The following is a 12,292-nucleotide window of genomic DNA, read 5'->3' as shown; positions in this document are numbered from 1 at the left end:
GGCTCCACCGTTAACTGTAAGAAGATGGGCTCTCCTTAAGACGGGGATATTGTTCTGTCTCCTCCAGGCAACTGCTTGTATTTAAAAAAAAAGTCCATGTTCAGGGGAATTGACAAACCAGAGGCTGCTGTCTGGGTGATGTATGAAGCGGCACTCGAGAGCTGATTTCAGGGTAAAAGGGCAGGGGCCCTTACCTGCAGGAATCTCCCCTGCCATTGGCAAAGTCCTCTCTTCCAAATTGAGCCAGCACTCCAGCAGATAGCTAATGGGCTTGCCTTCTCAAAACAGGCAACTGAGATGCCATGGTTTGGCATCCATAAGGCAAAACAAGCATTTAAAATAATAAAAAGCCAAGTAGCACGCAGTCTTCAGCCTCCTGAAGTAAGCTGATGAGAAATTTGTCCATTCCAGTTTCATAGCAGAGTCGCCAGAGACCCAACAAAATAATCTCAAAACTGTCTACTCACACTAATATCATGATTTATCAGCGCACAAGGGCCTTGGGGGGGTTCAGAGACACATCAGAATGAGGTGACTGGTTTTACCGCTCCCCAAAATGAAACTGCTCTGACCAAGGTCCATTCCAAAGGGTATGGGCCCTCCTTTCCTACACAGAACAGAAGACATAACTAATTCTACAAGTAAACCCAGGGCTCTGCAAAGACCACTGCGCTTGCTCACAGGAAGGGGGTGGTAAACAAAAAAGTGTGAAACGCAAGGAAGTAGCCCCCAAAGACACTCGTGTGCCAAGAAACTGGACTGAAATGTCTCCTTCACAGTTGCAATTCCGCTCCCAGTCCCACCTTGCATGAACGGGAGGGACGTTCCTCACCATGGCCACCAGGAAGCCACGTATTTGCTTGGATTATGCATCCAAGGCAGCATTTAGCCTGACCTGCAAGGCTAGCGAACAAACCGAAGAGGTCCTTGTGTTTTGTTTCACCAAAAAAATGTAAAAACGCTTTGAAAAGAGGAACAAGTCCCAGAAATGAAAACGCTGATGTCCCTGTAAATGGCCTCTTTAGAGAAAAGAGGAGAGAACTGAGAGCAGCGAGTTATCTCTTCCTCTTTAGACCACCTTGTTTTATTCACTCCAGAGGGGAAGAGCCTCAACGGCTGGGGGAAAGCCACGCCTTTTGTTGATGCCCTGTCGCAAGCAAACAGAGAGAGGGAGGAATGGCGCATCACTTTCGAGATCTGTTGAGGATTTCCAGCTCTCCAGGCACTGCGGTATAATGTACAGTATCGTACGTGTGTGGGGAGGGGGGAGCCCAGCCTATCACAGCTCTTGAGTCTTTTTGCAGTTCCTCCATCCCTTGCCTCGCTTGTCGCCTGTAAGGGGGCGCCTTAGGAATGGAGGGGAGGAGGGGCTGGATAGCTGGGACCCATCAGCTCTCCGTCACAGTGGGGTGAGTCTTCTAAGACTATATTCCACCCTGCTTCGGACAAAGCCCTTAAGACCTGAAGACATGGACAGCTCTGATCACGTACTGCCGGCAGATGGGGCACTCGTTCATGCGCTTCCCACACTTGGTGCAGGTGACCATGTGGCCGCACTCCAGGAGGACGCAGTCAATGATGGAGTCCATGCAGATCTTGCAGAGGTTGTCCTCCGAGCCAGGGAGAGTGGCATTGCCAGATGGAGCTGGAACAGCAAAGGGGGGACTTGATTGTAAGAAAAAGAAAGCCTCAAAGCAGTTTACAAACAGGAAAAAAGCAAAACTATCAATAAAAAGTTATTTAAAACGTTCAGAAAAATAATTAAAATCAACAATAAGCTAAACACAGATTAAGACTCTCGTCGAACATTCTACGTGTCTGGATATATAGTTGTTTAAACTGCTTTTAATATGCTGTACAGTCGTACCTAGGATCCCGAACACACTGGAACTCGGGACATTTTGGCTCCCTAATGCTGCGAACCCGGAAGTGAGTGTTCCTGTTTGCGAATGTTCTTTTGGAAACCGAACCTTTGACAAGGCTTCTGATTGACTACAGGAGCTTCCTGCAGCCAATCAGAAGCCACGATTTGGTTTTTGAACGTTTTGGAAGTCGAATGGACTTCTGAAACAAATTCCGTTCAACTTCCAAGGTACAACTGTGCTAGTGTTTTAACATTAATGTTGGTTTTTGTTTGTTGTAACCCGCTCTGGGAGCTTAGGGTGAAGGGTTGGTTGGTTGGTAAGTAAGTAAATAAATAAATGACTTGCCTAAACAAGAATGTTTTTAGCAAGCATCAAAAAAGAAGTACAGTGAAGGTGCTTTCCTGGTGTCAATAGGCAGGGAGTTCCACAGAGTGGGTTCTGCCACACTAAAAGATCAAGTTCTTACAAACGTGGAATGAGTGTTCTGTAGCACCTGTAACTGTTTGGATCAGTCAAATGGGCACATATGAGGCAAGGTGATCTTCCAGGTAAACTGGTCCCAAGTTGTTAAGGGCTTTATATACTAATAGTTACACCTTGAACTTAGCCGGACAGCAAATCAGCAACTTGTGGAGATTCCTGAGCAGAGGCGTTCTCTGCTGTTTGGGGTCTCACTCCTGTCAGCAATCGTGCTACAGCTTCCAGATCTGGAACAAGGGAAGCCCCACATGGAGCACACTGGGGAGACGGGGCTCATGTCTGAGCAAGAGCCGCTTTCCAAAACTTCCCAGCATGAACTCTGGGCTTTGCCATTTTAAGATTCTTAACCTATCACCAAGGTGTATACACATTCATATATGATTGCTTGCTGTCCATAAATGAGAGAGACAAAGTCCCATCCCCCTGCACAAAATAAATGCCTATCCTTCCCATTGAGCAACTTTTGAAAGGAGAAACAAGGGCTGCTTACCAGCTTGATCATCCGTATCAGAAACTGAAAACAGAAAAAGGAGAAGTTTGATGACATCCTATTGCAACAGTGCTCAATATAAATGAACAAGATGTGTTGTACCCTTGCACTGCCTCCTGGGAAGAATGGAGTGGGGACTGGAAAAATTACTTAGGAGAAAAGGGAACAAAGCTCTGGAAATGGGAGATCCTATGGTGGGCCAGAGGTTCCTACACTTTTTATGCCAGTTTCATGAGACCCTGTGGCTGCATCAGGCCAATGGCTCATCTAGTCCAGAATCCTGTTCTCACCATGGCCAACCAGATGCTTGTTAGGGGACCCAAGTGTAAGAGCCCCTTCCTTTCCTTTGGTTTCCAGCAACTGGTATTCAGAAACATTGCTGCCTCCAGCTGTGGAGGCAGAGCAGAACCCTCATGGCCAGTGGCCATCGATAGCTTTCTCTTTCACGAATTTGTCTAATCTTTGAAAACCATCCAACTTGGCTCTTCCTAAGGGTGTGAGTTCCATAGATTAACCATGTGCTGCATGAAGAGGGACTTTCCCTTATCCTAAATCTCCCCACATTCAAATTCATGGGATGTGAAGTGCGGGGAGAGGGAGGAAAAACCTTTATCCACTTTCTCCACGCTGCGCAGCATTTCACAAACTTGTGGGATGCCGCCTCTTACTCAACTTTTCTCTAAACTAAAAAAGCCCTCTCATTCCCACAGATATACAAAGATATGTGCAGATGAAATATATATACCATGGGTATGCAAACTAAGGCCGGGGGGCCGGATCCAGCCCAATCTCCTTCTAAATCCAGTCCGAAGACAGTCCGAGAATCAGCGTGTTTTTACATGAGTAGAATGCGTGCTTTTATTTTAAATGCACCTCTGGGTTATTTGTGGGGCATTTCCCCCCAAAAAACTATATATATATAGCCGGGGGCCCCACAAGGTCTGAGGGACAGTGGATGGCCCCGATGAAAAGGTTTGCGGACCCTTGATATATATCGTACTTTTCCGTGTATAAGACTAGGATTTTTTTACTAAAAATAATGTTAAAAGGGGGGTAGTCTTATACACGGGGGCAATCTCCCCCATTTTCTTATTTTTGAGTCCCCAAAAATAGGGGGCCTCTTATACTTGGGGGCGTATTATACACTGAAAAATACGGTGTGTGTGTGTGTATTTTCTGCCCCCCCCCAATGAATCCTTACCCAGCTGCTGAAGGTCCTTCTCTTTGTACAGGCGGGTCACTCTCTCCATCAGCTCCCATTTCTCACAACAGCCCTTGTAGTTGACAAAGTTCCGAGCGAGGATCTCCTTCAGCTGCCTTACGGAGAGGGCATCAATGTCTCTCACACTTGTCAGGTCAGAGAGAGATGCCCTCCGCCCCGGAACTAGGTTATCCTCAGAGTCGGTGGACTGAAATACAAAGCGGTTTGCGGGTAAGGCTGCGAGGCTTCAGCCTGGCTCTGCTGCAGCAAAAAAGAAGAAGGGGGGGGGGTCCTCTCTATCTGCTAGCCAGCCAAAATCAGCTGTCTCTCCAACACATGAAGTTTAGGCATGAAGGCACAGACTTTACATGATGGGTCTTCAGGTGCAGTCACTGCTCTGCTATGTGGAAATCACACACATAAATGTTTCACCAAGCACATGAGGGTGTCATGATATCTGGGCACCCGGTGCTAGAAACCAGATTTATTTGCCTGCAATGCCTTTCTAACCTGGACCCATGAACTGGGGGCAATATTTATCAGGGTGCATCTGGGTGAAGTTAGTGGCACGAATGTGTTTAGCTTTAATAAAAACACACGGGTGGTAGAAACCGAAAGACTTCTCAAACCGACTGCCTTCCAGATATTTTGGACTGTAAGTCCCATCAGCCCCAGCTAGCATGGTCAATGCTCAGGGATGGTGGGAGGCACAGGGCACCAGGCTGGGGGTAGGCTGGGCTAAGGCAAGAAGAGATGGAAACCAGAGGGCAGGGAGAGAGAGGGGCTACAACAGCAAGCTTCAGTCATCTCTCCTCCTTGATACTAAGGAAGGACTGATCAGTGTACTTCCTCTAAGTTTAACTCCATCCCATCCCATCTCTTCATTAATTTGTTATTATTTAAAAGGGGGGAAAAAGCCATATTCAAATTCAATGCATTTCTAAATAATACTTTTATCCTAATGCATTTGCATGCTTTGCAGTACGTTTTTCTGAGCCAAGAACTGGAATTACAAAATTCGGAGAAGTGCAAAACCAAAAGGGCTATCATATTTCTGATCTGTCTATTTGCCTGGGAGTTGCAAACTAGGTCAGTTTGTTTAAAAATGTGGACTGAACAAATTCCTATCCTGACATCTTACACATAACACAAAATCCCCTAATATTCTATCATGTGATTGGCTGTGGCTCACTTTTGGAACCAATACTGGCGAAGACGTAGGGCATAAATAATATACCACACAGACAGAGATATACACATCTCTCATACAAACAGATCTACTGTGTGTTTTGGAAAGTCGTTTGCCTGTTTGCTGGGCATTCAGACACCTTTTATGCTATCAGCATCCAATTTTGCATGATGGTTCCTGAGACTGAGGAGCAGGTTTTCGTCTATGTTTGGATACAACTGGATGCTTTTTTGAACCTAGAGGGCAGACTGAACCTTTCAGAACCGCACAGATTTTAGCCACCAATTTCAAAACTGCACTGGTTTTTTTGCCTTCCTTGAATGTGTGTGTGTACACGCACCCCTTGGCATTTCGGAACCAGAGGAACGTGAAACAGGTTTCAAGCTCCATACAATCAGCTGGTGGGTAGCAGAGGATGGAGACCAGTCCACCAGCGAGGGGACATCACACTGTGAAATTCAAGCTGTGGGGCTGCAGAAGAGGTAAGTGGACGAAGATTCCAAAGGGACACACGTAAATGATTTTACAGGTAAAAGTGGGGCTTGAACCTACCTTGAAATCCAACCACTGCACCACCAAGGATCCCCATAATCTTTTTTGGTATCCAGAGCACTCATTGCAACCCCTGGCCCACCCCCCCACGGCCTCCTTGTTCTGGTTGCATCATCAGCCCTCGCCTACCTGTGTCTCCTCCTCGGTCAGTGCTTCCACTGCATTCTCGACTTCCGCCATGTCGCCCTGGCTCGGTAAGACATGCCCATTTGCCTAGGAGGAAAACAGATGCTGCTGAAAGACTGAACTTCCTAGAAAACCCACCGTGGAGAGACAGAAGAGTCTAGAAAAGATGCTGGGCCATCTCTGGAGGACCCTAAACCCACCCAAAGCTGATTTACAGCTGCTGGCCTGTCGCAAGGTGGGATGGAGTGCAGAGGGAGGGACAAAGAGGAAGAATAATTCTTGGTTCAATGTGAAGAGTTTCTGGACTAGGGAGGAGGTTACGGTTTTGGTGGGAGCATTGCTTTGTTTACTATTTGCATATGGTGGTTATTATTTTTATTAGTATTAGTAGTAGAAGTAGTAGTGGTGGTGGTAGTGGTGGTATTAATACTACTACTACTACTACTACCACTACCAATGCACTTGCTATTGTTTAAAGAGATGCTATGTTGTTTTTCCATAAGTTGTATATTATTATATGAAATGATAATGTGCTATATGATTCCCTCCCCTCTTTTCCCTATGTTATTGCATATGTGCATCTACTTTTCCTTTAACATCAGTCACTTAGAGACTTTGGGTAATAGTAAGTTTAAATATATAAGCAATCAATTAATAATAAACAAAAACTCTCCTTCGTCCTTTTGAACTCTAGAAGGATGCACAAGGAATCACAAGAGGAAGAAGCTAAATGCAGACCTGTTTGCAATCTGGCTCTCACAACTCTAGGACTTAATGGCCAAACTGACAACTCCTGTCCAAGTGAGTCAAACAGGCAAGAAAATCACTACTTTTCCATCAGCCTGGCATAATTTTATTCCACATGTAGCATCAATGGAACACGGTTATAGGCTTCTGAGAACACATGGCAGCTTGTGGAATGATACCATTGTATAAAAACTGAAGTCACTGGGTAGCTCAGTCGGCCAGAGCATGGTGATGACAACACCAAGGTTGTAGGTTTGACAGCTGCATATTCCTGCATTGCACTCTATGATTCTATGGCTTGAAATGCAATTAAATAGGCATGTGGTGCTTCTGTGCGGTGCTGATATGTAAGAACAAAAAAATCACATGCGTATGAATCACTCTTTACAATATATATATATATTGCAAATAAAGAAAAACAAAAATAATGGGGTGGGGGGAACCAAGAGGAAACTCAGGCAATCCTGAACACACCCCAGCTGGATGCTGAAATTGCTCCCGGTTGGGAAACGACGTCTGCTGGGCCCCTTTACCTTAATGTTGACTAAGCCCCGTTAAGACCGCCTAGGCTTGAGTAGGGAAACCCTCGGGTGGTGTCCCCAAGGCCCGGGTCAGTCATGATTGAGCTGCAGAGAGGCACCAGGAGCCCATGCCGGGAAGGCCTGGCTCTGCCCTGCTGCCTTCCATTGTGACGCGGGGCTGACATCATGGAGAATGCAAGGCAGCCTGGCTCTTTGTGACACAGCGCTGCAGGGCCAAGGGCACTCCAATCTCTGCAGGGCGGCTGGGTGCTCCCCAACCCATGTCTTGTTGGGGGCTGGGTGGGCAAAAAGGGCGCTATGCTCTCCTCCGGATAGCCTGTGGGCTAAAGGGTTGAGCCATGGCAGCATGCAGCAGAAGGGTGAGAGGCTGCCAGAGAGCTGCATGAGGTTGGTAAAGATCAGTGGTCACCCAAGGGCTTAGTGGTGCTCTTATGAGCCCTCCCCTGCCTGCCCATGCTCACTGACCCCTTGGTGATGAGGGTGGTTTCCTTTTCCTCCCTTGAAAAAGACACAGAGCTGTAAGAGGAAGCAGGGAAGAGTGCCACTCTTTCCCGCTTCCTCTTTCAGCTCTATGGGTTTTCCAAGGCTCAGGTTAATTCTACTGGAGTTCATTTTTACCTGGAACACTTCAAAAAGTGTGGGTGGGTGAACACCCTATCTCTTTATTAATGCATGTGGGAGGGAGAAGAGGCAGAAGGGAAGGCACCCACAGCATTCAACTTAAAACTAGGGAGAGGGCTTTTTTGGTGATGGCATCCCTGTTACACAATGCTCTCCTCAGAGAGGCTCACCTAGCACCTACATCAGGATTTTCTCAGGACCTATATCTTGGAAAGGGCCACAGTGCAGTGCAAGAGCATCTGCTTATATGCAGGAGGTGCTGGGTTCAAATTCAGGCAGCTGCAGGTAGAGCAAGGACTGTCTGAAGCCCCAAAGAGCCGCTTCCAGTCATTTGTAGCCACTTCTAAGCTAGACGGAACAGAAAGGCAGATTCCTATGTTCCTATATTCTTTCAGGCCTTTTCTGGAGTTTTCACATTTTTATAGCGCTGACGATGCTTTGTAATGCTTTCAGGCTGGTTTTACACCAACCTCAGAGGCGGATTTAGAGTAGCGCAAATGCTTCCACCACACTGGACACCGAGCCTTGGGGTCACTTCAGGGTGTTGCAACTATGACATAGTTGTGAATTGGGCAGAACAGAAGGCAAGAGGAAAGACCAAAATCCAGCCCTGCCCACCTTAGCACTGGGGCACACATAAGACATGGTAGGTTGGGCAATATAGAAATGTCAAGACTGATAAAGTCTACATATGAAGCTATGAACCCTTGAAAAGCAAGCCAAGAACCTTACGAAGCCGCCCAAGAGTGAGGGCAAATGACCACACAGGTGTTTTGACAGGAGATTAGCACTCAGCCGGGCAGTACCTGTGGCTGCTCCTCAGTCTGCAAGGCAGGGTCTGTCGCGGCCCACTCAGGAGGGCAGTCCGGTGAGGTAGGTGCAGGGGCCTCTTGCTCCTGGACAGGGGAGACGATTGTCACTGGAGGAACCCAGGCAGTCCTGTCTCCCTGGGGACCCACAGTGGGTTGTTGGCCGATGATCAGACAGACCAGCTCGTCCTTCTCGCGGCACATTTCGGTGGAGATCTCCCGCAGCTCCAGGTAGTCCCGCAGGTCTTTCACCTTCATTTTGATCAGCTCCTCCCGCTGGAAGGCTGTGGCCCGGAACCGCTCGCAGAGGTGGCAGAGGCAGGGGCCGCTCTCCGGCTGGTGCGAGCAGGCCAGGCAGAAGGTCTTTTTGCAGTCCAGGCAGGTGTGCTGTCCGGAAAAGGGAAGAGAGGAATGTCAGGCGGAGGCAGCCAGGGAGGAAGACACAGGCCAATGCTTCCCAAGGTGGTCAGTGGTGCCCCCGGGGGGGGGTTAAAATGACTATTGGACGGGTATCACTGGACCAAGTTCATCAGTTCTGTTGAATTAATTAAACAAAACAGTTTTAATTGCATTTTTAATAAACTGTTTTGAATGTTATCATGCTCTTCTCTTCCTTAGAGAATTGTGGAAACAACAGAATAATGCTTTTTATAGGGTAAGGGGGCAGTGGAGATGTGTTTGTTGAACTGGGGTGGGCCAGTGGCTTAAAAATACTTGGGAGCCTCTGAGATAAGACAGACCTCTGTATTTTGGGCTGGCCCTCAAAAAAGGAAACAAGAGCTTCTGGGCACTGCAGGATTCTGGATAACAAGTCACTGTTAAATCAAGCTGAGCCAACTGTTCATATGATTGTTTTGTATTGGTTTGGTTTTCAAGGCATTTCATGTCTTTGTTGTACCTGTGTATATTTTACGATAGTTTTATACACATAAGGAAGTTGATGGCTTGTTAACCAAGAAAATTAGAAGTTGCTGATGGATTTAAATAAAAATTAGTTGGTAGCCCAGCCAAGGTAGGGAAAAGAATGGTGTTTTGCTATCCCAGATTCAAGACTGCTTAGGATTCGGAATTCAAGGAAAGAATCTTCACTCACAGCATAAAAATCTCAACATAAGCCATTGTTGCAACGGTACTTAATGCCTGCTTCTGCTTAGGATCAATACAACGGATAGAGAAAACCCTTTGCCAATGATCAAGTACCAAAATGATCAAGGAGTTGGAGCAACTCTCCTATGAGGAATGACTGCAACGTTTGGGACTTTTTAGTTTAGAGAAAAAGAGTGTGAGACATGATAGTCAAGTTTATAAAATTATGCATGGTACGGAGAAAGTGGGTAGAGAAAAGTTTTCCTCCCTCTCTCATAACACTAGAACTGTTGGACATCCCACAAGGCTGAATACTAGAAGATTCGGGACTCGTAACAGAAATTCCTTCTTCACACAACTATGGAACTCCCTCCCACAGGAGGCAGTGATGGCCACCAACTTGAGTGGTTTTAAAAGAGGATTAGACACATTCATGGAGAGGGCTATCAGTAACTACTAGCCACGATGGCTATTGCTCAGCCTCCACGGCTGGAAGCAGCAGTTGCTGGAAAGCAAAGGAGGGGAGAGGGCTGCTCTTGTGCTGGGGTCCTGCTTGAGGGTTTCCCACAGGCTTCTGGTTGGCCCCTGCAAGAGCAGCATGCTAGACTATATGGGCCACTGGCCTGATCCAGGAGTCTGTACTTAAATGCTCACCTTACACATATGTGATGGTATGTCTGATTCAGTATAAGGCACTGCCCAAAATTTTTAGCTATTTTTTTTAATCACATGTTTACAGTGGAGAGGGTGTGGAGAGAAATTACAGATGCCCCTCGTGTCATGCAAGTAATTCAGTATAAACTGCTGAGATGCTCAGTGAGCATCCTGCTCTCCATGATCATATGATGCTCCCTCCATTTACTGACAGCAGCAAAATGAATGCTTACATGCATGATGCAGAATGCTGCTCCCTTGCCTTGAGTCTGAATGGAGTCTTGTTCTGTGGTGACCTTTGGCTGTAAACAAACCAACCTGGCTGGCTTAAAAAGTGTTCAGTAGAAGCAAAACTGGAATGGTGAGGATCTTGGGACACTCAGCCACCACAGCAGTTCCAGAGAGCTTCCAAGCAGGCTCTCATTCCTTAGGAGAAAGCCAGCAGACCCTTGTGGTGTGCTGGGGTAGCATTTGTGGTGGCTGGCGTTTCGGCCTTGGGTTCAAATCCCAGCCCAGCGGTGAAATTCACTTGATCGACCTCCTCAAGATTTCCCACATCCCAGAAGCCCTGTCTGTCCCAAGTCAGCTCTGCGTCTAGTACCCCAACCCAGGAAGAGTTTACATGGAGGGGAGGGCCCGTAGCTCAGGAGAGGACCAGGACAGTCACCGCCTCTCAGCCTGGTACACCTCACAGGGTTGTTGGGATGAAATGAGGAGGGTGGAACCATGTATATTTTCCTATGACATCACAGACTCAGCCGCATCTACCTCAGAAAGTAAAAACTGGGGCGGGAGTGGGGGCAACTGGGTATTCTGCTCTTCTCTCCTAGGACTAAGCAGAGGATTTAAATTCAACTAAATGCCATTAAAAAGAAGAAACAGTAAGATATAAGAAAAGAGGTCCTATATTGGAAGGTGTGGCCAGTGTGTTTATAAAAGTTCAAGCAATTAACTTTCAGGGAAATAAGTCCAGAGTCAAAGGTCGGGCAATATTATTTATTGGGAAACAAAAATAATATCACAAAAGCATGGCAAGGTCTTTGGGGAGCAAGGGGGGCATTGCTATGGTGGCAGTTAGGCAAACCAAGGGTTAACCCTGGTGAGCTGTTGGAAACCAACTCAGGATGGTTGAGAAGCTCTCTGTGTAAAGGAGTTGTGCGTGTGTACACAAGCACATAAGTGCACACACATTCCATACAAAGGCTCCACATCCGCCTCCCTTTCCCTTGCCATTTTTCCATCCAAGAACGTGCAGGAGGTCAGATGCTTTCCGAGACTCTGAAAGGCTGGCCTCCTGCCACCCGAACGGAAGACTTCCCAGGAGAAGAAAACCCCTCCTCATTTAAATGGACTTCTCCGAGTGAGAAAATGCCTTTCCTCCTCCGTACCCGCCCCCAGGGTGACTCAAGCGTGCCAGAACTTAAGCCTGCAATACAAGGAAAAACCAGACTGTGCAGAGAAGCATACGCTTCCACCGCAGGCATTTCTGTGCGACACAAATGTGCATGTTTGGAACAAAATGTGCAAGTTTGGAACAAGTTGGGGGACAGGAGAGAATAAGGGGGCTCTTGAACCTGCTGTTTTAAAACAGCCTCCCCTAACCTGGTATGCAAATGGCTATAGCCAGCCCTGGGCTGACCCTGAATCAGCCCCACAGTGACTTCGAAGAAAATGATGCCTATGAGAGCCACCTGTTGGGATCCTTCTAGAACCCCAGTTTTCTAGACTAGCCAGCTGGTGACTTTCATTGAAGTCCGCTGGCAGGCCCCTGCTGCTGCTCTCCAGTATTCAGAGGTACAGTGCCCTTAAATGTGGAGGCTCCACTTTCCTAGTGGGGCTAAACCTCTTTCCTGAATTTGTCCAATCCCTCCTGCACCCAACCTTTTAAAAAGCCGTCTCAGCAGGCAGGAGTCACCACCTCAGCTTGTCA

At 47.2% G+C, this 12,292-nt stretch overlaps 1 protein-coding gene across 3 annotated transcripts in view; it reads right to left on the bottom strand.

Annotated features, from left to right (window-relative positions):
- Positions 1-1,055: 1,055 nt before the first annotated feature.
- RFFL (ring finger and FYVE like domain containing E3 ubiquitin protein ligase) overlaps positions 1,056-12,292 on the bottom strand; it is a 37,922-nt gene continuing 26,685 nt past the window's right edge. For all 3 annotated transcript variants that reach the window (XM_082201523.1, XM_082201522.1, XM_082201524.1), the window contains 5 exons: positions 8,620-9,009; positions 5,907-5,990; positions 4,037-4,244; positions 2,836-2,859; positions 1,056-1,645 (listed from right to left, as the gene is read on the bottom strand). In XM_082201523.1, the coding sequence (XP_082057649.1) occupies positions 1,455-1,645; positions 2,836-2,859; positions 4,037-4,244; positions 5,907-5,990; positions 8,620-9,009 (897 nt within the window). In that variant the 3' untranslated portion in view covers positions 1,056-1,454. The remainder of the gene's footprint in view (positions 1,646-2,835; positions 2,860-4,036; positions 4,245-5,906; positions 5,991-8,619; positions 9,010-12,292) is intronic.

This window comes from Podarcis vaucheri (assembly GCF_965113315.1).
Source record: "Podarcis vaucheri genome assembly, chromosome: 15".
NCBI classification, from domain to species: Eukaryota; Metazoa; Chordata; class Lepidosauria; order Squamata; family Lacertidae; genus Podarcis; species Podarcis vaucheri.
Note: the sequence above shows the minus strand (reverse complement) of the source record. Positions and strands in the feature narration are given on the sequence as shown.